This window comes from Numida meleagris, chromosome 18 (genome assembly GCF_002078875.1).
Source record: "Numida meleagris isolate 19003 breed g44 Domestic line chromosome 18, NumMel1.0, whole genome shotgun sequence".
In the NCBI taxonomy this organism is placed as follows: domain Eukaryota; kingdom Metazoa; phylum Chordata; class Aves; order Galliformes; family Numididae; genus Numida; species Numida meleagris.
Window position 1 is genome coordinate 8,308,473 of NC_034426.1, and position 24,498 is coordinate 8,332,970.

A 24,498-nucleotide genomic window follows, 5' to 3' on the forward strand; every position below is an offset into this window, starting at 1 on the left:
TCTCGTCCCGCAGCTGCTCCGTGCCGTGCTGCAAGGCGCACAGAGGTGAGTGAGCGAACGAGCGGCGCGGTGGGCCGGGCGGGCAGGGCCGGGCGGCTGTGACGGGCTTTCTTCCCGCAGAGCAATGCGCGCCGCAGAGCGAACCGCCGGCGGAGGAACGGGCGGCGCAGCGCGGCCCTCCCGCGGACAGCGCCTGGACCGTGGCCGACATCCTGACGGAGGAGGACGAGCAGGACCGCGTCCCGCTGCAGAAGCTCCGGCTGCTGGGTGAGCCGGGGCAGGGGGGCAGCTGGGGACCACCGAGGGAATGCTTCGGACTTTAAGGCCTCGCAGCGAGCCGCGAACCGGGGACAAGCTGGAAGTTACGGACGCTGCCGGCGCCCCCGCTCGGTGCCTCTTTGGGAATCTCCCGGCAAAGTAGGGATGGCCGTAGCGCCGTTTGTGACTGCTCACAGTGAGCAGCGCAGAATCGCAGAATAGCCCCAGCTGGGGGGGACCCACAGGGATCTTTGAGTCCAAGCCCTGGCTCCGCACAGCACCGCCCAAACCCTGTGTCAGAGCAGTGTCCCAACGCTCCCTGAGCTCTGGCAGCTCGGCGCTGTGTGTGCTGCCCTGGGCAGCCTGTTCCCTGCTTGGGATCGTGGGCTGGTGGAGGAAATGCACAAAAACAGAAAGCAAGGATTTGGTTTGTGATCAACACTGTATCTGTGCTTGGTTATCACAAGAGCATGACCTCATAGGCTTTGCCCCAAAGTGCGATTTGCTGCGGATTTCATGCAGGCACAGGGATTAATCCTCTAATTTGGTTTTGACACAGAGGAAAGGGCTTCTGCTTTCCCCGGCTTGACAGCTGGACTGCCCCACTTCCCTAACAGAAACCAAGTCCTTTACAATTGGGACTTCAGGGGAATACTCATTATCTTTTTCCTTTTCTTTAAAGGAGAATCAGAAGAACTGAGAGGTTTGCTGCTGAACCCACACCTCAGGCAGCTGCTGCTGACCATTGACCAAGCAGAAGAGAAAAGCTCTCTCATGAAAAAATACATGCAGGAGCCACTCTTTGTGGAGTTTGCAGACTGCTGCTTGAGGATTGTGGAACCCCCGGAGAAGGAGAACATTCTTCCTGAGTGAGCTTGGGAATATTTTTTGTTCCTTCAGCTTTGTTCTGTTGAAACCATTCTGCCCCATGGCGCACCGTGCTGTGTATTTCCTCCAGTTTGGTTGCTCATGAATGTCAGCACTCTAATTTGCATTTTAGAGTTGATAAACAATGACATAGTGTTGGACAAATTTCTAGATGCTAGGAATTGAATTTGGTATTATGTGGACTTGCCTTCTGTTGGTACAGGAATCCTGTCACCTGTGGGAAATACCACTTCCCAATAACAATTATATTAAATATACTGCAGTTTGTCTTAACCCACAAACTAACCTGAAATGCTTTTGTTGACCTTGTCATGGATAGTCAGACGCCTTCACAAGATACTTGATAGTTTATTTAGATGTGGCATACATAGAAAAGCTGAACATTTTCAAGACCCAAATGCACAACAGGCGGTACAGGGTGCCCCAGTGAGAACCTTGGTCCCTCCAGAGGTAATGTTGTTGGCTAGGTTGTGTTAGAAACAGACAGACCACAATGTATTTTGGTCCTGTTATTAAAAACCAAGAGTTTTGTCTTGGTTTTCCCTGAGACATCTGCCTTTAGTGTTACAGTTGACTGCAACTTACTTCCTTGGACACAGGTTACTAAATGTGGTACCTCCCAACAAGAACCTGGCACACATCAGAAGTGTTTGCCTTTTTTGCTGTCTCATTACCAGTCTCTCGTTTTGACCATGTACTGCCAGAAGTGTTTTGTTCAAGTATATACTCTTTAAAGCACTTGATCTATTGAGTGTTCTCATAGTACTGATTATTTCGTCTAGTATGTGTGCGTGTGAGGGAAGGAATGCCTCCCCTGCAGTCTAAATTTGAATTATAATATACATACACTGCATGATTATAGAAAACTCTGAGGTAGCAGCAGATAGGGATGTTGAGCAACTTGAAAAGCAGCAGCCTGCAGACAGTCCTTCCCTGAAGGAAAAAATGCATGCACGCGGATGGCCAAAAGTTATGTTGGAAGCAGTTCTTTTCTGTCCAATAAAATCTGGTTAAATCCGGTGATAGAATAGGCAGCTGTGTGGGGACTGACATTTGCGTAATGCAGGGGAGACTTCTTGCAGTGAAACCTGACAGAGCCCTAGAAGAAAACAAGAGGCCAGTTGATGCTTTGCAAGACTGTGATCTAGTTTTGCTGTTCAGACAAAGCACTGCCTTGGCATACAAGCAACTGATGAATATGACTCAGAGCTTTGATCGGTTTGTTGCTATGACAGACTAGCAGGAACTTTTCATGCTTTGGTCTCGCATCTGAGCCCCATGTCTAACTTGACCTATTGTCAGAATCATCCCTGCATATCTAAAGCAGTGAAAAAAAACCACTAGACTGATAGCAAACTTCACGCCAGTACTGTTCCAGGATCCTGACAGTTTAGTTGTGCTGTGTGAGGTATCTTACCTGTGGGAGAGCTCTAATAGAAGTGATGCCACAGCCTAAGAAGCTGCTTTCCATCTTGTAGCAGCCAATCCCCTGAAGTACTTTCAAGCATGCCAGCAGGGACAGCTCTCTCCGGAGTCCCACTACGGTAACAGGTGCAGCAGACAGGACGAGGCCAAGAGGCCAGAACTGAATGACTGCATGTAGAGGCCAAGCTGTTTCCAAAAAGGAAGGTGATCTGGCTGACCTTGCTGAGAAAGGTGCATTTTCATCACCCTCATCTAATTCTGCTGCTGCTAAAGCAGCCATTTTTGCCTGATAAAGAGAGACAGAAAAATATTCTCAGAACATCTTGAACAAAATTTAAAAGTGCAAAATGAAGAGTCTAAAACAAAGTGCAACATAAGGGATAGGACACCATTTGGGATGCTTTCCCGTTTTATAAAGATAATTAGGAACAAATTCATTCTGCGCTCTCTACCTCCCTCCCTGCAAGCAGCTGTGAAGATTGGCATCCATCTTCTATGCTTCTGTTTGAGAAATATTTTCCAAAGAATTGACAGTATAGGTTTTGCACAGTTACTTGATGGGGTAGATTACTTCTCAAATTGCTACAAGGCTTCACTCACTCAACTTCAGTCCTTTTCTGTACCAGTGCACTTACTTTCCATTTCCTCCATCCATGCTTAATGACATCTGCAGCCCTGCGCATCCTTTGGAAGCGGTTCTTGGCTAACCAGGAGCGAACAGCTGAAGATTTAATTAAAAGAAATCTGAGTACAAAGAATCTCAGCAGCTGTTGCACGCAGTGTAAGAGAGATGGCACTTAAGCCTTCTCCATGTTCAATTAGCATATCCATTCTTTAGATATCCAGTGTAGCTGGAAATGTTACTAGTTGCATTATGTCCAGCCACACTCTGATGGAATTACCTGCTTGGATGAGGGTTGCAGACCTTTTCTCCTTTGCAAGTTTCTTCTGTTTAAATCTTCTCCACCAACACTGAATGCAAAATGCTTTCTCATTTAACACCTCTGCTCTTCTAGCTTCAAGTTGCTCTAGCTGCATTGGGGATACAAGCCTGCAGTTAATAGTCAGGGACGGACCTGTGTTCTTTAACCCTTCTACAATCATTTGTTTCTTGTTCCAATCCCAATATATAAGCAATCCCAAGATTGCTTATATTTTAGAGGTGACAGCATGTCATTAATGCTTATTGTATATAATTATGTAATATGTAAGATTAAAGTAGAAAGTATATATATATCCGAGGGGGAAAAAGTGTTGTAGGGGAAAACACGCACTCCTGAAGTCACAGCAGCAGCTGGCTTAAAACTAGCTCCACTGCATGAGGGCTGGCTTTTTGTTTTTGTTTGTTTGTTTGTGTTTTAAATAGCTACAGCCTTCAGTGCACAAGCTTTGTAAAAGTGTAGAAGTGCCTTCCTTGTATTTGTCAAAAAAGGATCTGCTTGGGCCTGTCAGAGTAGCTAAAGCTGCCAGTGGAAGCCAGAGAAAGCTGTAATCAATACTGAAATGGTGAGAATACCAGCAACATGAGGCACAGGTATATTCCAGAACTGTTAGCCGAGGAGATGGCACTCTTACCACAGAATTAGCCATAAATACTTTGGTTTTGCCACAGTACACTGGAGTATTCTCTGATCCCTTCCCTGTTGGCTCAGCAGCAGTTTGTCCCATAACAACATTCTGCAGGATCTCAACAATGACAGAACGTGATGCGTTGTTGTCATCCTCCGCTGCAGTCTCGCCTACAAATGAAGCATTGAAGAGAATGTGTTGCAAAATTTGGAAACTAGGACCAAATTATTGCCTTTACACTGAGACACTATAGCCATTTGGGGGTGATGGCTGAGATACTACTAGTTCTAGCCATTAGGGAAAGATGCAGCCACCTAGATTTTGCCATGTGCTAACAACTAGAAAGATAACTCAATGTGCTTAAAATAGGATGTGGTTTGGGTGCTAATGTGTTGTTATTGCTGCCTCCATTGCAGCCTATTCAGGCTAGCAGGGATAACAAATGACATTCTGGGTGGATCTAGACAAGGAGAGGAACACAGTCCTAAGAAAATCTGATGAAATAACTAAAGCCTAAAACTATTGGGAACAAAGAGAAAAAAGCAAGAGGTTAGACTCATAGCTTTACTGTACTGAGAGATGCAGGAATAAAAAACAAATGCTACGCAATTGTACAGCTCTAGCAGGGTATTGGAAGCAGTTAATGGAATCAGGGATACATGCTAAGTGTATGTTTATTGTGGCAGTAAGAAGTTATTAAAACCATTTCTGGGAGGTTTTTTTTGTTTGTTTTGTTTTGTTTTTTTAAAACACAACAGGTTATCCAGATTAACCTATTTGGACGTACAGGAAGACTTAATTCAGACCTGTCCTTTAAAGAGAATGTGTTGCTCAAGGCAGTGCTGCATGAGTTTTCTGCGTGCCTAACGCCAGAACTTGACAGTCTTTGTATCTTTCCATTCTGGATACTGTTTGTTTTTCTGCTATAATTATTTGTGAGCAGATGAGAGCATTTTAAGGCACTGAAAACAAATACAAACAATTCTTGCATACAGGAAGACATCTGGTGACTATGATTATGTTCATGGGACCAAGCTGATAGGGAAACAAAAGCTTATCCTCATGTTTAGGAAATTGTTTTACTTTGTTTGCAGATTATAACCCACTGAAGATAAAAAGGAGTACTAACCTATCACAACGAAGCATTCCAGCTAATGGGTTTATAATTAAGAGAGAAAGATATGGAGTGTAAGTCATTTTCCAGACTGTACTTCATTGCTTTATTCTATTTCAGCACGGTGAACAGATTTCCAGCCATTTAACTTATCTGAAATAGGCTGGTACTTACTGACCTTGTTTCGCACGCCTACTGGTTACTGAAAAGACCCAAGAAGATGGGATCAATCTGGGACAGGGAAGGGGTCTGCAGTAACTTTCAATATTAAATGTAACTACCTGATGATGAGCTCCTTTTTCAGGGGCTCACCAAAGACGTTACCTCGTAGACTGGATTATGTTTTTTAAAGTCCATCCTCGCTCTTGTTTAGAAAAAAGAATTGCATACAGAAGTTTGCGAAAGGCAGAAGAAGCAGCAGAATCCAGGTAAGCTAGAAGGTCAGCGTGTTTGGCAAGAAAACAAAGTAGGGAAAAAAAAAAAGGAAGGATAAGGAATCTAAGCAAAAAGGTAAGTGGTTTTCAAGTTTACTTAAGAGCTATTTCTAAATCAAATTATGTTACATCATAACTAATGGCTTCTACTACAGAGGAACATGAAAAAACAGTTGTAAAGATGAAAGATTTGCTCTTTTTAGAAGAGCCCACTATATGCATTAGGCAGATTAGAAATTGAAGTCGGTTTAGAGAGGTTAGAAAAGTATTTTGAGAATAATGGTGTTTCTAAGTGCTGAATGTAATTATTGCATCTGTTCTATGTGATATCAGTTTGGTGCTGTGATAGTTTTATTTTACAGCAGAGGGATTATCTAAACAAACATACCTTTTTTCTTGGCAGCAGGGTAGTTGCTTTTATCATATGCACTGTTTTTACTGGACCTATGTGATTTTCTCAGTATTTTGTAGCGATCAGTGAAGCTTTGGAAAGAGATCCTGATAGACAAAAGTATAGTTAATACTAGGCAAGTATCATTTATTACCATCTGGTAAATAACCTGTCCTTTGGAGGGGAAAACTTGCAGAATGGCTTAAAAAATCCAACTCACAGACTGCAAAAAGACTGATGCCTATGTAGTCACCAACATGCAAGAAACTATAAACTTGCTGAAGAAATTCAGTTGGCTGTCTGTTGCCCAGTAATAGACAAGGACTTTCAGTTGTGACAAAGACTAGGCAGGAATGATGCTGTTTATATGATACTAGTAAGCTTCACTCCATTGATACAGAGCTGGCAACAACATGACTAGCTCAGGCCTTGTTCCCTCCGACCTCTAAAGACAGTCAAAAAAGCCAGCAAGGTGACTGGCAGTGGTAGATGCTCTACTGTAGAAGACCACACTTAGATGAATGCCATTTTTTCATTTATTTTCAGTTGCTGCAAATGATACTATGAAGCACATTAAAAGTATGATGTTTTAGTACGTAATAGTCTACATCAGAACATTTCTGCTGCAGCTTCTCAGACTGGAAGGGTACAGGGAGGTCTCAGGTCAGGGGGTTGTTACACACATTAATTTGTTAGGTATTTGCTAGATTTTTAAGAATCTCATTATCTTGAATGAAAGTTGCTCTCGTGCTGCTTACTGTGCAGTTATTGCACAGTCCTGAACTAGCAGTTCCACTAGCCAAAATACAAAATAACAGTCCAGATTTGTGACAGATATTGCTGTCTCCAAAACATGAAAGGTGCTTGAATAAGGTTGCAAGCAAGCAGGAAGCAGAACCCTTCAGATAGCTTTAAAAGAATCTCTAAGGTTTTGTGGTATAAAGTAGACTACAAAATATTTGGATTTCCTGCTTAAAAGCTCTTCTGAATAACGGTTATGCCACTAATTGCTATAGAAATGGATTATGCAAGACATGGCTCAATAAGTTTGGACTTACCTAATAGGGAAGCCTGCTGCGCTGATGGTGATGGCTTCAACTATTCCACATGCCTGAAGCTGGCTAAGAACCTGAGGCACAAATTGAGTTGTTTTAGGAGAACACTTGTTCTTTGTGGGAGCTGCAGTGAAGGTGTGCATGGTATATGCTCAACCCAAGCCACATTCAGCTCGGCTCAGCCACCACACTGGAGGTCAGGGAGCAAATGGAGAGGGTGGAGGAGAGGATTACACAGCTACTGAGCATTTTCTAACACTCAGGCAGACTTTTGTTGTGGGTTTGCACTGTGAAGATATCTTCGCGACCAGGGCAGCCAGCAGCCAGATCACCTTTATCTACTTTGTGAGCCGAGAAGCTATCATCCCAAATAACCCATGAGCACTGTGGTAAGAGAATTTCCCATACAGCAACAAATAAGTTGCACCTGAACAAGCTGCTGAGCTTTCTAGTGCCATTTTAGACAGGCTCCATCACTGCTTCTGAAAGGACATTTTTCTTGGAAGTTTCAAAGAAGAAAAAACTCTTTTGAAATATACTGAGAAAAGAAATTTACAAGTGAATCACGACCATCTAAGACTCAGTGCAAAGCCCTGCACGTTATTTCTGGGAAGCTTCTGACTTAGTAAAGAAAGGTTTTGGAGAAGTTACCTCTTCTCTTCTAAAAGTCATTGCCTTGCAGTCAGCATTAGGCTTGATGCATCGGATGTAATGCGGTTTGGTGCTATTCAAGATCTGCATGAGATTTTCAAGTGAACTCTGCAGAGAAGAAATACAGGAGAAACAGAGGTGCAATTAGGGCTTCCTCCTCCATAGGTAGTTTAGTGAATCGGTGCTCTTCTATAAAAGCAATGAAGCTCTTTTTTATTTTTTTTTCTAAGAATGTCTTTACACTCTCAGTATTAGCACAGCTAGTATCTCTTTGGATGCTTTTAAAAATGGCTGATGGTAAATTCAGAAAGTTTCCAAAACTGTATCAGGGCCCTTAGTTGATGCTAACCCATCAAGAAGAACATGTATGAAAAAGCCTGACAAAGTCAGATGCCCAGCTGTTAAAGGTAAAACTTGAGTGATTAAAACTCCAAACCCAGAGATGATCAAAGCCTGGTGCTATTTCAGTTTTACAGCCATCTCATTGAACAACAGTTACTGATCTTGATCCAACTGTAATGTTTTCTCATGTAGTTATGAAGACAGCGGTAGAAAGCAGAATCTTGGATAGCGTATGTACCTTGAACTTTGACACCACTGTAACAACAGCTGCTCTGTTCTGTGTTTTGGTATTATTTTGGTTGCTTTCTGCAATAGGAAATAATCTTTGAAGCAAAGCATCCTTAGAATTTTGCAGAACATGGACAAGTTCTGGTGGAATGGGGTCCTGCAAACACAAACGTGACTCATTAGCATTTGGACTTACACAGAAATCTGTCACCTTTGATGATTACTGAAAGTTCTCTATATGTACATGGAATTGTATTTCTTGTGCCAACGGTGACTTAGCCACAGCTGTGGTTTCAAATCTGAAATGATTTATTTGGAGTAAGATGTGCAAATTCAGTAAATGTTGCTGAATATACATGCTAGTGATGCTTTAATCTAAATTTGCTTTTGGTCTGTAAGGTTGTGAGTTTGTTTTTTTATTCTTTTGTTTTTTAAATAGCTGTTTCTCAAAACACCTACCTTATTTTTCTCTACCATTGCTTCCAGCTGATAGCAGACTTTTCCAGCATAATGTGAAATAATGAAGTTAGGCTTCTTACTAAACTTGTCTCGACTTAAACATTGATTGTCAGACAAAGCTTTTTCAATCCGAGTTTGAAACAGGTCAGGATTAGAGGATCTATTCAAACGGCATTCCTGTGTAACAAACAAGACAAAATTGCAGCATCTTGTATTTGTCCAAAACAGATGTCTTTTAGTAATTAAAAGCAATATCTGGCAAGTTTCATACTAATTTCACATTTGTGTTTTCTTTGCTGGCTTGGAATGGAAGGTGAGCAAGTAAGTCAGAAGCACTAGGAGTTTAGGTGTGTGCTTACCTCGTTCAGCAGAGAAAAAATGCTGAGAGGATTGCCCTCTATCAGATCAAGGCAACTCTGGTTGTCCTGGTAGTTTATGAAAGACCACTGTAGACCTTCAGCTGCATATTCTTCCTAAAGTAAGAGAGAAACTGGATGTTCTGCAGCAGAGGGCACTAGAGCTCAAATAACCGCGTGTTTTTTCTTACCATATGATGCTGTTACTGTTTAAGCAAACAAGTTAATCACAGACTCAGCCTACTCATCCAAAGCTCAGTTCATGAGTTCAGTGGGAATCTTAAGAAAAAAAAAATACTGAGGATATTTTATCCCAAGTAGCTTTTGAGTACATAGCAGCAGATCCTACTTGAACAATTAGTTTAATTATTTAGGAACTTTACAAATTTATCAGTGAGAGTTGCAAATCTGCTTTACAAAGTAAACAGAGTCACACTAAACTCTGCTGGGTTTTCCCTTGAAGGGCAGGGAACACACTGAACTGCTGAGATTGGGACACAGCCCTAAGCCTACCACTGTGTGCCAAACTTTGCTAACCGGGCTTACTAAACAAAGCCTGATCCAAAAGGAAATGGACAAAGATATCAGATGAAATCATCTGTACAGTATTTATGCCGAATTATGGAATAAACTATAAGGAGTGCTTAACAAGCAGAAGCTTTGGCCGGTTATTTTAAAAGTCTCCTGCCAAAAGCTTGCTCAGCACAGCCACTAATGGCATTCAAGTGGTTTGGGACACAGCCAGATCAAGAGAGGTAAGAGGGCAGGCAGTAACTGGTAGGAATGCTATTAAACAGAGGTTGTGAATCAGTTTCAAGAAAAGTGATTGTGTGCTTGAACTTAGTTTCCATCTTTGCTGACCATTAACCTCTGGCATACTGACAAAGGCAAGTAGGAAAAAAAGGAATGGTTAGCATATGAAAGCACAAATTATGGGCAAAAAGGTACTTAGGTCTTGAATAAATGTGTACAACTATGCTCTGAGGCAGAAAGTGTCATCATGTTGGTACCATTAAGAAAACAATTTTCCATATTCCACTTAATGACAAAGATCATTGTGGTAATGCATGTGTAATATGGAGAAATTCAACCAGGACTGAATGGAGTCTACTGGAGTAGCAGTCCAGGCCTGGCACGATCTCTGTAACTCTCAAAGACATTAGATGAGACCTTGAATTAGCAGTGTGTATGGCCAGTTAGGTTAGTGACTCCAATGTATTCATCACATTCCACTGTTTTTTGTGGCATTATTTGCTTGACTGTAGGTTGCAATCTGACCAGAAGCACAGAAATGCTATTAGAGAGACAAAAGATGCTGTTTTAAATTAAATATCTGGCATTAGATCTTAGTGGAGTATTACCTGTTGAGCCTTCAGATAGTGTGCTACAAAGTGCTGCTGCAGTTTCTCATTGGCATAATTAATACAAAGCTGTTCCAAGTTGTTTTCAGGGAAGGCTTCAAAACCATAAACATCCAACAAACCTAGAAGAGTATCATAAGATAGTGCATTTTAATCTCGGAGTAGGTTGAAGGTGTTAAGGTTGCTCAGTTAAGCCAGGGATGAAAAACTGTACCTATGAAGCTGGTCCACAATGACGTATCTGCATAAATGCTTTCGTTTATGACCAAAACGAGCCATTCAAACAACCTGCGGACAGTAACAACTGAATTAGTTGGAAAAGTGCTCGCTTTTCTTACTGCTCAAACAAAATTCATGCAATGAAACAGCAGTTCTCTGTAGATCTAATAGATACTGCAGCTATGTCAGTATCTGTGACTGAATCGAGGGTGTGTCAAGAGGGAAAGGCAGGGTTATGCTATTCCTTTGTTCAAGCAGAAAGCCAGGGAAAGGATGTCTCCCTGGCTGCTCTATTCCCTCACAAAAACTGCATGGATTAGCACAGCAGCCTGGCCTGCATGTCCTTACTTAGCATAGATCACTTTGGCAAGGCAGTCCCTCCTAGTGTCACATTCAGTTCTAGAGCACGGCTTCTTGAAGACTTGCTGTTGTTTTCCAGCAGTTATTGTTCGAATTCTCAATGATTCCAGTAGCTTGTCGACAGGTATCTTCAGCAAGTCTCCTGCAGTCTTCACAAAGACTTATTCAGGAAAAAAAAAGGGTTTCAAGGTTATCTGGAGTGTCAAATGAATCCAGGCCCTTTTAAGTTATGGAAGGTCTAGGGACGTTATTAAAAAAAAACAGCTTTTCTATGAACTCCGCAACTTAAATGTGGGATTTTGCATCATTTTACCCAAACTCAGAAGAAAGTTTTGTATCCCTAGAATTGCAAGTACTCTACTTAAAATGAAACAACAATATCAAAAAAGTCTGAAGTTTGCCGCACTGAAGTAAGCATTATAGAGAACACTCAAGGTTATGTCTTTGTTACTTGTTCACCTTCTTCGAGCAGAAACTTCTCTTCATTAGAGAAATGAGTATGTGCAAACAAAGGATTTAAGATCTTGCTAACCTGAGCTATATTCAATATTATTTGAATATTCAGCAGTGTGAATTCTGAGCATGAAATAATAGTAGGAAACTTCATTCAGGACAGTTTTAGTTCCGAAGGAAAACTAGAGCCTTGCATCTCCTAAGGACACGCAGAACAACCTGTGTTCTGTACAGCACCCTAACAGATTTGCTCTGATTATGTGGAATGTCAGTCTTGATCAGGAAAACTTCAAAGCCTCCATTTTAAAAGCCCCGCTTTCCACTCTGCGTCAGATTTATGGAAGTCTTCTGATGTTGGTGAAAGATTACAATCAAGTGTAACAGTCCTGCCAATAATCCTTCTGAAATGACTGTCTAATGCTACAGTTGCCATGACCTGTAACATAAGGATATTGTCTCTCAGATTTTGTGCAGTAGTTTGAAACCATGAAGCTTGGAACACAAGCACACTTAAACTTTGGTCTGCCTATGACCCTGATAGTCTCTTATCAAGCAGAAGAGCATAGTAATCCTTTCTACTGGACATGTGATAACAATAGTCTTTAAAGTATGGCATGCTTGGTGCCTCACCTTTGGCTTTGTCTTCTAGTTCACAAGGCTGTGATTCATCCACTGGATTAGAGAATTGAATGTTCCCAAGATGGAGAAGGCCTGACAATACCTGCAACATAATCAAGCACTGAGTTTTCTAAAACAGAGCTCTCCAAGGCAGTGTCCTCTTAGCCTTGCCACATGAACAGGGCAAGTCAAAACATTTCTGTACAAAACAAACAAAAAAACAACAGAAAGGAAGTAGTTTCCAAGTTTCTACAGTAATTCCTCATGCAGCATTCCTGAAAGAAATCTAAAGTTCACAGGTGTGGGCTTTTGGATTAAAGCTAATATTTGATTATGCAACCTAATGTGTAGCTGCAGGCGCTCCAGGCAGTATTGTTGCATCTAATATCAAATAGCCCATGCTCTGGACATCGATATAGATCTGCTTCTGTAGAAATCCCAGTGCTAAAAAGACATTATAAACATTGTCATGAGCTTTGTGGTGACCGTGCATTGTACCTGACCTTGAAAATATTGTTCTGCGTGGAGCGGTCAATGCCCAAGTGAAACATTGCATCTCTGGTCACCTCGAAGCAGTCCTCTGAAAAGCCAAAGAGGTGTTATTTAAAAAAAGCCATGCACACAGCCGAAGGCATGCGGGACAATCTCCTCCACGTCCAGCTCAGCTGGAATTGTCAGAGGAGATTGAGGAAGCCGGCTGTTCTTTTGGTAAATCCCAAACCAGAAGTTGGAGAATCAAGTCACAGATTTACTACTGACTCTGGGGCTGTGAAGCTGGGCAGCAGGTTGCTGAAGTGCATCCAAAGACAAGGCAGTTTCTGAACATAACCACAGAGCGATGCAAATTTGCTAGGCCAGAAACTGCTGTTTCAAGTCAGGTGAAAACTATTAGCAGTGCAAACTGAAACTTAAAACTGAATCACATTAATGCAGATGGCCTTGCAAAATCTGCTGTGGCCAGGCCAGAAGAGTGTTGGCTGACTAACCTGGGTCATGGGATTCAATGGGACAGATGCATTTTTACCTGCCTTCCCTCAAAGTTACAGCTGTTATTAATGGACAGTCTTTACCTTCTAAGTTTCTGTCAGAATTTGGCAGCCAGCGGTAGTCAGCCCCTTCTGGAAGGTTCCATGCCAGTCTCTCCTCTGCAGTGGCACCTTTTGTGATCTGGAGACAGAAAACAAAGTAATGACCAGATTCTGCCTTGAGTATTTATGTCTCATAGACAGAGAATAATAATTGACTGGGAGTACAAATTAATTTGGAAGCATGGCAGACAGATGAACTGTTAAATACTGGAAGTTACAACTGTGCTAAATCTGGTGATTTCGTACCCAGTGTTTCTCAGAAACATTTAGCAAAGCTAACTGAACACAAACCTGATAAAAAATATGAAAGTTTCTTTCATTGGGGGCCTGATAGGCAACTCTTGTCTTCTCCAAAAGGAAAGTCTGAATAGAAGCACTACTCAGATGGTGGAACCTAGAGGGGGAAAAAAAAGCAGATTTTAACAAAATTCCCCTCACCAAATTTCGAGGAAGAAGACAACAGATAAGCTATTTAAACTGTAATTATTACCTGTCCAAGTGAAGCTCAATATATTTTCCAAAACGGCTGCTGTTGTTATTCCTCAGGGTACATGCATTTCCTGGGAAATTACCAGAGACACACACAACACCATCAGTGATTTTACTCTTCCATGTAGGACATGCAGACATTAAAGTTGATTTGTACACAGTTCCAGCATTTGAAGAGTTTCTCTTTCGAGGAGATTTAAAGAGTTTGTCTTTTAGGGGGAGGAACAAGAGGTAGCTTAGATTTGTATATTAAAAAAGAAAATTCCCACATAGTCGCTACTTGTCCGTGCTGTTAAAAAGCTACTTTTACCAAATGCTTCCATGATAGGGTTGGAATCCAGCACTCTCTTCTCTATCCGTTCCACAGCTTCATTGCCTTTTGGGGAGGTTACAGAAGCAGCAACAGAAGCATAAAATTTCATAAGGCAGCGAGATGTCCAGGTCTGCAAGAGACAGGCATAACAATAGGCCTTTGTTCTTGCCATGTTATTAGTTATGTCAGTTAGTTAGTGAAACAGTGCTTGCTTCTGAAGAGAAGTACAATGTACTTCTAGAGTACTCTACTTACTAGGGAGTAATGATGGGAGTAATAGCTCTAGCTCAGCCAAAACTTTTTGTGCATAAGCTTATGCGCAGCAGACACACGTGTAAATCCTACTGGAATCAAAGTGCTTTGCTGAATGGCAGCTTTATCAAGATGTAACCATCCGGAAGCTTAGTTAGAATTAGTAGCTAGTATTTTAAGATGAACTGAATATAAATAGACTTTGAGTCATTAACACTCAGCAAATCATATTTTTGGGCTTAAAAATATTCTCAAGTATTTTGCTGAATAGGAATGGATATTACAGAAGGGGCTTGGACAAGATTTGAACTCCTCTGTCTCTTAAGGGTTTGCCAAGACCTCCCTAACTGACTAAGCTGAGACTTCAACTCAGGTGCAACTCCTATTGAATGATTCAGGTCTAGCCCTTCAGAAGTGACAGATGTCACCTAGAGAGCAGTTACACTGAGTCTGTTTGACTGCAGCAATCATTTAATGCTTTATGCATATGTCAGGGGAGTCTTGCTAGAGCAGACTGGCTACATGCTCTGTCTTCTTTGCTCACTGAAGTACTTTGCAGTACAAATCGCTATCAAATCTCAAAATATAAAAGCAATGTCAGGACAGCAGAAAACAATCTCTTTACCTTCCCAGCACCACTTTCTCCACTAACAATGATACACTGGTTTATGGGGTCTATCTGGCTTTGAACATTTCTGTAGGTTTCTTCAGCCACTGCAAAGATGTGAGGTTTTAAATCCTGGCAACAAAACAGAATATTCATGTTTAAGAGAACAGTAATTACACAGTTCTACAGCAGTGGACAGCAAAAGTCTTCTTGTATTTATCTGAAAATAGTACTGCTCTTTAAGTAGAACTCATATTTCAGCAGAAATTGGTTTCGTCCTTTAGAATTACTTCGCTCACGTAGAGATTTTGAAGAATCTGAAATGTCAGTTCTGCAGGAGGACAGGTATTTCAAACAGAAGGATTACCTGGGGGCGAACTGCAACATGGTACTCTCTCATAAGCTCGGGTGAATAGAGGCAGGAGATAGGCTGAAATGGATTTAAAGCCACCAGGCTGCAGCCAGCATTTGTATAAAACAAGTTTACTGTGTATCTTGCTTGAAGACATTTCAGAACTGAAAGATACACCTTCTATTAGCATATTTTGAAAAGTGTATTTGACTCTTTGTAACAAAAATCTTCAGATATGTTATCTATTATGTTTAACAGAGCATGAGAAGGTCATCAAGAGAAACCTGTAGGTCTAATATACATAATTATGCCTTTAAAAGCTGCCCTTGTTTTTAAGAAGCGTATTTTAACTCTACAATTCATTAAATTGCATGCTTTTAGGAGCTTTTACACAGCAAATCCTAGAAAGAAAAGCTGTACATTTGCAGAGCAGACAGAGGCAATCATTCCCCATCTGCACGAGGAAGGTGCCTGAGCTTGTCTCAGCAAGGCCATCTTTAAAAAAAGTCAAGTGAGGAATTTACTTTCGAACCAATTTCATGGACATACGTTGAATCTACATTGGAACCTTGTTTTCTGATATGTTCACATAAAACCAGACTGCAATCACAAGGTCATACCGTAAACTCTCAACCAACCCCTGGCTACTTGAACCAACAAAGCAAATGTGGGTTTTGCATGCAGAGCTTGCTGAGAGATCAGTATGGCCAAATCTACAATTGAAGTGTTGAAAAATCTTTCAACCAAACATGATTTTCTAAGCTAATTTGAGTAGGCTTTGAATATTTAACTATTGTGTTTGTGATAACATTCATGTGGTGGGAACAGTAATGACCTTGTGTCAGTAGCTGGCAGGGAAAGGGACCCCTCGGGAGGTGCCTCTCCTGGCTGCTTACCTGTCGTCGTCGTCACCGGATTAACTTTTGTGAGATCATCAAAAAGATGCAGCTTCTCTTCATCACTGAGAAAAGCCCTGACTTCTTCTTCATATGATACATTCAGGTCATTCTGGGTGACGGAATCTTCTTTTTGGCAGTTTACCTAGGGAGGGTGTCAGATCAGCACCGGTCCACGGCTGAGTGTAGCAGGACTGTCACTTCATTCCCTACAAGCTATAGCTCTTCTACCACTTCCATGCAACACAAGCACAGGCTCAGCAGGAATAATAATTTACTACATTGGAGCTACTGTTCCTCCCAGTTGAAAGCAATGCCCTCCCCTGGCATGACTGCTTCCCATGGCACACTCTGTTTTTAGAAAGTATTATGTACCATATGAGAGATGGCAGGCTGACAACACTGTAAGTTGAATTCATCACTGGCAGTACAGGCTGTAAGCGAAGGTGCTCACAAAGAACGTGTCCTAAAGCTCCCAGTATCCATCGTTGTGTGTTCATTGTGCGGGTCATTCAGCACAGACAGCTTGTACAGTGTTCTTAAACTGCATACTTTTAGCCTAGCATTCAATGCGCACACTGCCTTGGGCACAGGGAAGCAGGCAGGACTGGCTGCAGAGCTGAACGTTCTGCGGTCCAACACTACAGTTTTCCTAGGAGAGACTTGCATTTTCAGAGCAGAGAGTGAGGGTCCCGAGACTGAAGTTGATGACTGTGTGCACTGCAGCCAGGGGAAAGAAATGGTAACGTAAGAGGTGGAGATTATATGAGGTGAAGATTTGTCTCCTTTGAATCCCTAAAAGTATTTAAATCTTCGCCTCTGGGCTCCCATGCCCTTGACAACAGTAGTTGGAAGGGCACATTTGTTACACAAGTGTAATGGAAAACTTAGCCAGAAGAGATTTCGGGTCCTGCTTGTTATGTTGGGGCTAGAAGGGAAGAGATGGCAGCCCTGGCTTTTGCATTCTGGATATTCCTTTTCTGTTCCTCATCTCCTTGACAGGAACTCTTTCAAAGCAACCCTGCTTATTTGTATTTAATAGCATAAATCTGCAATTCTTCACACGTTAACCAAGTTAATGAATAGCGTCACATTATTTATACACAAAACGTGAATTTCAGTTAGCAGCATTCTCAACACATGAGCTATGCTCATCAATAAATGGGAAAATATACTGCAAAGCCCCATTAACATATTCCTAAAAAACCAGCAAGAATAACGTACACATTCAGGAGCATTGCTATATTTTGCAGACGGCGTAAGAAGTTCATTTCCAGCCATACAACACTTTACATGTCAAGGAAGAAAATGCTTAGCAGCGCGGCTGAGCACTGCCATCGGTGTTTGCAGTTATTCTGCTCTGAATGCGCAGCTGGACTACAGCACCCGAGAAAGGGCTTCTTTCTGTTCAGCTCCACCCATCTGCACAAAGTCTCTTCATTTGAGAAGAAATGCCGACTGCTTAGCCCGAAGTAAAGCAGTATTTGCAAACGGAACGGCTTGTGACAGCTGTACTGCAGAGCTGTCACTCCTTCTGCTGACAAGTTACCCTTAAGGATGCGCTTGCTACGTGCATTAACATCGCCCCGTTCATGCCAGCGGCGTAACAAAAATCACTTCTTACTGTTAGGGCAACACAGCGCGAAACTGTGTTAGTAATGCAGTTCAAAACCGCACAGTTAATGGGTGCAGCCGAGCTCCTGAGGTAGGGGTGAATGTACGTTAGCAGTTACCGAGCCCTGGCTGCAGGGAAACAACCGAGGGTTCCTTCCTGGCAGCACCAATGCAATTAGCGCACCCGATTCCCGGTTTGCTTTTACCTGCTTTGGCATCTTGGCACTTCTCCAGCGCGGCGCTGCGGGCGACTCGTGCCGGCCGTGTGTCGGGGGCTTCGCTCGTGCAGCCCAGCCCGAAGAGCCCTTCAATAGAACGAGGGGCGCTGAGGACAAGGAAAGCGGCCGTGCCGCTCCCGGGGGGGTCCGCACGCAGAGCCCGACGGCAGCGGGCAGAAGAGCGGATCCGCGGCAGCACCCAGCGGCTCGCGCAAATCGCAGCGTGGTGTGCGCTGTGTACTTACCGCAGCACAAACCGCCGCTCTCCTCCTCTTGAATCAGTCAAGTTTCCCGGCAATCTGCAGCCATCCCCAAGTCCCGCTGCTAAGAAGGGAGGAAAAGGTGCACAAAGGTATGTAAGGAAAGGTTCGCGGCTCCGACGGCGTCACAGGAGCGGCGCTTTGGGGCGAGCGGTGACTCAGAGCCGCTCGGAGCGGGCTCCGTCCCGCCTGCTCCGCACCCAGCGGGAGCCCCGCGCCGCGGCTCCGGGCAGGGGCGGCCGAGGCGCTGCCGGCCGCGGGGACAGCCCCGCCACGCTCCCGCCCTACGGAACGGCGGATAGCCCCAAGGTCAGCGCGCACCCCGGGCCGGGCGGCGGCACCACGGCCCCGGAGGCAGCAGCCGAGTCCCGCCCGCTCCCCGCTGTCCTCAGCCCCGGGCGGGTGGCGCGATCTTCCTGGGGCAGCACTTACCGGGGCCCGCGGGCAGAAGCGGGCGGTGCGGAGCGAAGCGGAGCGGCGGCGGGAGGAAGGGGAGGAGGAGGAGGCGGGGCGGGGGCTGCGGGCACAGCCCGTGGCGAATCGGGCGCTGCGGAACAGCAGCTGCATTACCGCTGCCGGAGGAAAGTGCGGGCGGGGAGCGTGGGCCGCGTTTACCTCGTGCGGGGCGGCCGCGAGGCGGGACGGGGTGAGCGGCGCGGGGGGCTGCGCCGCGGGCGAAGCGAACGGAGCGAACGGAGCGGGAGCTGTGAGTGTCGGGGGCGCGTCCTCCAGGTGCGTTCTGCAGAGCGGTGCACGCGGGGAGGTTGCTCGCAGTGCATTTGCTATCTAGACACTTTGGCGAGCGAGGACTTGAAGAGACTCGGAGCGGAGCGGGTGCACGGCGAGCTGTGCGGGACGCCTGCGTCTGTCCGCACGGAGCTGTCCGCAGCATTCACCCGGGGAGGAGTTTTGAGTCCTGCTCTGCGGGACTAACTCTGGTTCGTGCTTCTCATTTCAGAGGAAGAAAGCAGAATGTCACACAAGCACCTGAAAGAAGCCTTCGTCAGTAACCTGAACGGAACCAGCCTGCTGGAGGTCTCCCTGGGCACGGCGCTGGCCCCGCTCTGCCTGCTTTGCAGAGGGCTCCTCTTGGTGCTGTGCTGCCAGCAGCGCGGGAAGCCCCTGCGCTCGAGGACGTCCGGCCTGCTGCTGGACTTCGGCGTGCTGGTCGCCCCTCTCCTGTTCTCCTGCACAGTCCTGTCTCCAGTGTTGTTCCTGGTTCCAGCCATCCTTGCAGCCTTCTGTGTGGGAATATTTTCTAAAATATACCGCCAAACACAGTGTGACACCCGAGTGCCTTTCAGGCAAACGGTCAAAGATTTTCAGAAGACGCACCTGGATCCAGACTACGTTCCGGCGATAACCGTGTTCCGTGTTTATATCAATGTGTTGACTTCCATCAGTATCTTAGCAGTGGATTTCCCACAGTTTCCACGACGATATGCCAAAGCCGAGACCTATGGAACAGGAGCTATGGATCTGGGGGTGGGAGCTTTCATTTTCGGTAACGCTCTGGTTTGTCCCGAAGTTAGACAAAAGGCCTCTGTGGCGCAACCCAAATTCTCCAATCTGGCCAAGCAGCTTTTTGCCATTTGGCCGTTGGTTGTTCTTGGTGTTGGACGACTCCTTAGTGTTAAATCTATAGAGTACCACGAGCACACTTCAGAGTATGGAGTGCATTGGAATTTTTTCTTTACCTTAGCACTTGTCAGGCTTGCAGCATCTCTGCTGTTAGCCATATTTCCCAAAAACAAGTCTTGGATCGTGGCTGTGACTCTCGCTGTATTTTATCAGCTCATTCTTAATGTTACTTCTCTGAAGACATTTGTCTTGCACGGCAGTGACGGCAAAGATACTAGGACCGGCTTTTTAAATGCCAACAGGGAAGGGCTGCTGTCCCTCTTTGGGTACCTAGCCATATACATGGCAAGTGTGCAGGTGGGGCTCTATCTGCTGAAGCGCAGAGACTCAGTCAAAGACTGGATGGGAGCAGCGTGCCTCCTGCTGCTGGCAGCTCTTGTGCTCTTTGTGCTTCTTCACGTGTCCCAGGCCCACGCAGACCCCGTGTCCCGCCGCATGGCCAATCTCTCCTACTGCTTGTGGGTCATCGCTCACTGCCTGACCTTCTTTGTCAGCTTTGTGGTGGCCGATCTCATGTTGGTGTTCACAAAGCTTCTCGTGAGGGGCTCCGCTGTGCCCTCATGCTGGCGTGCTGTGAAGGCGCTGGAGAGCAGGGAACAGCGGCAGGCAGAGGCTGTGCACGTCTGCCTGATCGCTGCCGTTAATAAAAATCAGCTGCTGTTTTTCTTGCTAGCAAATGTTCTGACTGGTGCCGTGAATGTAATGGTAGATACCATCCACTGCAAGGCTGCACTAACATTATGTATACTGCACTTGTATATGTTTTTTAATTGTTTCATTGTGTATATATTGCACGCCAAAAATATAGTACTAAAATTTTGGTGATTCCACCCTGTCTTAAGGGGACTAGCTATACTTTTCTATACATTAATGGAAAAAGAAGAATCTTTCCTATATTTATCGATAACATAGATACAATATTTTATAATGTAGTATTTATAACAGCTTTTTATGACTTGGGGATATTTATTGTTATTTTTATGCATTCGTTTTTACATTTTGTTTCACCAAACCGTGCGGTCAGTGCTGTTACCTGTTGAAGTTGCTCATTTTCCTGAAAACCGTTATTTTGGTCATTTGCTGAATACTTGTGCTGATAGAAAAACATTAACGTACATCTTTCTGTAAGCATATATGCAGAAGAGTAATGTTATGTGATTAGTGAATTCAAGAGGTACGTTTACATCTGAGTGCTGGTAAAATTCAGTAACAATGTATAGAGTAGAAGCCAGATGAAAGAAAATGAGTAATTATATAGAGAGAGACTTAACTGTGAAGATTTAGCTAGTTAAGGTCCTTGCATAAATAGATAAGAGTAATTCTTTATATAAAATGCATCGAGTAAGTGGATGCTTTAAAATGTTTTGGCCCCGGAAAGATTTATGTGTATATTCAACTTTGACAGCAGTAATGGTATGTGGAATGTTAATCATAGATTGAAATCTAAATTAACTCTTGAATTAAAGCTAAATTTATTTTCACCTTCAGTACTGAATGTAAATGAAGGCCCTATCTGAAGCACGATAAAACTCCACTGCAGATGAATTCACACAGAAGTTGCTGGAATTTGTGGTGCAGATAATAAGAGCTGTATGAACTTCTCTAAGAAAACACAAAGATCTAAAACTAATTCACCTGCAGCCTGTGTACCAACACGCTGTGACAGCTCGTCTTTAGGAATGCTGTAGAATATGCTCTTCAGCTCTACTTTAAGGTACTCAGTGCCCACATATTTGTCTGTGAAGTTATTTTGAACAGTAGCTCATTTAGTACTGTGCTTTGACAGCTGAGATGTCTTGAAATGGGAACGTTCTATACAAATTGTTAGCAGACTGCGTGCAAATGGAAAGCAGCATGCTGCAGGAGGTCAGGGTACCGGTGCCGTGTTGGTGAGAGATGTGCTCGGGTTCTCCATCTATCACAGTCTTCTTGCAAGCTCAAGAGCAGAACACCCTTTTCATTCACTTCCGTAAGTCTGACCTTTCTTCCTGACCTTGAGTTGCTGAGAAGAGAAATATGTTTAAAAATCATGAGGAATTCAAGAATGCAAGATATAAACAGTATAGGAGCAGAATACAGGTGATAGCTGATGATGAATGTCTAACGTTAGTGGAGGGACAGGAGTGCACAAGGGCCATATTTCAATTTTTTCCTTCCCTATTGAATGCAATGAATCATAAAACCTATGGGAGGTAAGGCCTCTAAATCAGATTCCTTAAGGCAGATGTGCTGTGGAATGTTCTTAAATTTATGAGATTCTCTCAGGCTTTGGCCAGTGGAAAGATGCAGACTGAAGATTATATACTATGGACATGCTGAGTTCGTGCGTGTTTACTTCCAAGTTATAGCCGTGTAGTCTATGGGACTAAAGAAGAACAGCCTGTATTGTACTAGGAACAAATGCAATTCGTAAGCAATGTTCTCTTACTCACGATTGTCAGAGTGGTTAACAGTGCTTCCTGGTAACTGGTGTATATATTTATTCTAAAACAATTCCGAGCCTTGCCTAGGGAAAAAGGCCTCCATCGCCGATTGGCCCGACTCGTTTGTGGAAATTACTCACGGATATTCATTTTTGAAGTGTTTGAAGCACAAGGCCTGCAATGAGCTCTGCCTGAGAGCACAAGTCTATCAAGGCGGTTCAGCAGAAAGGCGTTAACTGGGTGTGACAAAGCTGAGTTATGTCTGGACAAGCAGTGCGCTGGCTGGATGTGAACTGCATTTCATGGGGCAGGAATTCCGTGGGAGGGCTGCAGCGCCTGTGCAGAGCCCGGCGGGGCCGGTGGGCAGCAGCTGCACCATGGAGCCGTGGCTGCAAGGACAGAGCTGGCAGCTGAGGGCACGGCGCCGCTCCTCTGAAGGCATGTGAAGTAAGCTGTTCACCGCCGAATTAATGAGCAGCAATTAATTCCCATTACTTATTGTCAATAACAACTGTGGCAAGTTCTGCCCTGAAGCAACCAGCGGTTATTAATACTGAATGTTTTGACTATGAATGGATACAGATAATTAACCGTGCTCCTGCAGGAACCAAGAGATGCAAGCAAGCGCTCTGATCACGGAGTCCATCCGAGGAAATGGCGCTGCAGAGGGCTTGAAAAGATGCAAGAGGAGTGAATACTACGGGAGACACTTTGTCCAGGTCCATCCCCGCAGCTGTTGGCCCCATGGACAGAACGCCACGTTTCATCTCACGTTTGGGTGTGTGTAGATGTGTAGGCTTATGTAGATCTACAGATATATATGAAAAAATGAGTCTCTGTCATGTAATTAGTAAAAGTTATATTACAACTAATAAGAGTAAAATGGCTGAACTATAGCACGCCTCTACTTCATTGGAAAGCAGAGGAGCAGGAAAACAGAAATTATGTCATCTTTGATGCCATAACTCTACAACAATGACCTGCTGGTAGGGCTGCAGGGCAGAAACAACGTAGGCGAGCGGAGATGATCGCATTCATCCTTAAGATCGTTCCTCACGAGCCATCAGGTCCTGCTTACCAAATTTCATTATTTTTAAATGCATTGAGTTTGTATGCAAACCGCAGCATGCCTTCCATTCCAGTGTCTCCTTTGAAGTCAAATGAAGTCTACAGTGCAGGTTCGAGCCGTATCCTCACCACCATCTCCTGAAGCACGGTATCTCTTCCAAATGGAAAAAGGGCACAAAACGTTGGCACAAAGGGCTGTGTGGAGAGCGACAGCTGCGTTTCCTGCAGATCCTTTTCCAGGGATAAAAGCGACGTGAAACCGAGCGGTGTTTTTTTCATACGCCATTTATTAGCATGTGCATGTGTAACTCCTGGGAACGCAGCGTTTGGGGCAGCGCTGCTGTGCTGATACACAGCCCGCCTGCTTTGTGCCCTCAGAAGCTCAGCAGAGCGCACAGAGCTCCCGCTGTACCCGTGCAGGAGCCCAGTTGTTGCACGATGCCAGCTGGTGGTTTTTGGTTTGTTTTCTGTTTTTGTTTTTGCTTAAGAAGACCGCGAAAGCACACAGAGCGCAGCGATGTGTTCTGCAAGAAAGAGGCAGGTGTGCAGGAATACAAACTCCTCCACTAAGGGCTTCGTTGTGCAGAACAACGGGAAAAGCCCGCTGCTACCCGCCCCACTGCTTTCTTGTGAGGGCTTCAGCACACGGAGACATCAGTAACAGCAATGAAGCGTCCACGGGCACCAGCAAAGGCGATCGCAGCTGCTGAGAAACGGCCGCGGGTGGTGACGTGCCGCCCACGTTCAGCAGCCGCAGGATTTCCCGTCGGTTGCAGCGCGCTGCCCTACGCGCAGGGCCCGGCCCGCCCGGCTCCCGTCCCTCAGCCGGGGCCGCTCCGCCGCTTCCCCCCGTGGGAGCCGCGCCCCGTGCCGCCCTCCAGCGCCTCAGGGCCGGCAGGCGCTGCCCTCGTCTCTCCGCCGCCCCGCGCTGTTTTTTTCCGGCGGCGACGGCGGGAGGAGCGCGGCCGTTCGGAGCCGTTCGTAACACGGCGTCACCGCGCAGCCCCGCGGGGTAACGGGCGGAGCGGCGCCTCCCGCAGCCTCGGCCGGAGCGGGCGCTGCCCGCGGGTGAGGCGGGGCGGGGAGCGGCGGGATC

General features: G+C 44.8%; 3 protein-coding genes across 7 annotated transcripts in view; 2 read left to right on the forward strand and 1 right to left on the reverse strand.

Annotated features, from left to right (window-relative positions):
* Positions 14–5,727, forward strand: ZNHIT3 (zinc finger HIT-type containing 3; the record flags this gene model as incomplete). The annotated part of the gene is given in 5 exon segments (XM_021415761.1): positions 14–45; positions 121–267; positions 941–1,127; positions 5,235–5,328; positions 5,628–5,727. Coding segments are annotated over 4 exon segments (373 nt in total), but the record flags the coding sequence as incomplete, so codon positions are not given.
* The window catches only part of MYO19 (myosin XIX), a 23,799-nt gene continuing 775 nt past the window's right edge, over positions 1,475–24,498 (reverse strand). Inside the window, exons 1-26 of one of the 2 annotated variants that reach the window (XM_021415737.1) lie at positions 18,703–18,839; positions 18,256–18,334; positions 17,999–18,097; positions 16,179–16,323; positions 15,298–15,446; positions 14,949–15,062; positions 14,069–14,201; positions 13,760–13,829; positions 13,561–13,663; positions 13,252–13,348; positions 12,685–12,761; positions 12,194–12,284; positions 11,099–11,270; positions 10,746–10,819; positions 10,532–10,653; positions 9,174–9,287; positions 8,815–8,991; positions 8,366–8,512; positions 7,786–7,893; positions 7,138–7,208; positions 6,077–6,186; positions 4,147–4,310; positions 3,474–3,603; positions 3,207–3,292; positions 2,564–2,857; positions 1,475–2,245 (exon numbers count right to left, since the gene is read on the reverse strand). In XM_021415737.1, the coding sequence (XP_021271412.1) occupies positions 2,117–2,245; positions 2,564–2,857; positions 3,207–3,292; positions 3,474–3,603; positions 4,147–4,310; positions 6,077–6,186; positions 7,138–7,208; positions 7,786–7,893; positions 8,366–8,512; positions 8,815–8,991; positions 9,174–9,287; positions 10,532–10,653; positions 10,746–10,819; positions 11,099–11,270; positions 12,194–12,284; positions 12,685–12,761; positions 13,252–13,348; positions 13,561–13,663; positions 13,760–13,829; positions 14,069–14,201; positions 14,949–15,062; positions 15,298–15,446; positions 16,179–16,323; positions 17,999–18,010 (2,889 nt within the window). In that variant the 5' untranslated portion in view covers positions 18,011–18,097; positions 18,256–18,334; positions 18,703–18,839 and the 3' untranslated portion in view covers positions 1,475–2,116. Of the gene's footprint in view, positions 2,246–2,563; positions 2,858–3,206; positions 3,293–3,473; positions 3,604–4,146; positions 4,311–6,076; positions 6,187–7,137; positions 7,209–7,785; positions 7,894–8,365; positions 8,513–8,814; positions 8,992–9,173; positions 9,288–10,531; positions 10,654–10,745; positions 10,820–11,098; positions 11,271–12,193; positions 12,285–12,684; positions 12,762–13,251; positions 13,349–13,560; positions 13,664–13,759; positions 13,830–14,068; positions 14,202–14,948; positions 15,063–15,297; positions 15,447–16,178; positions 16,324–17,998; positions 18,098–18,255; positions 18,335–18,702; positions 18,840–24,498 lie in introns of those variants that run through there. The other variant, XM_021415738.1, reaches the window with a different exon arrangement.
* PIGW (phosphatidylinositol glycan anchor biosynthesis class W) lies at positions 18,242–21,412 on the forward strand. Of its 4 annotated transcripts, none has more exons than XM_021415750.1 (2): positions 18,242–18,362; positions 19,229–21,412. In XM_021415750.1, exon 2 carries the CDS (start codon positions 19,243–19,245, stop codon positions 20,734–20,736), a length of 1,494 nt encoding a protein of 497 aa, XP_021271425.1. In that variant the 5' UTR covers positions 18,242–18,362; positions 19,229–19,242; the 3' UTR covers positions 20,737–21,412. The 4 variants fall into 4 exon arrangements, with proteins under 4 accessions (XP_021271425.1, XP_021271424.1, XP_021271423.1 ...); XM_021415749.1 differs by lacking the exon at positions 18,242–18,362 and adding an exon at positions 18,373–18,579; XM_021415748.1 differs by lacking the exon at positions 18,242–18,362 and adding an exon at positions 18,870–19,002.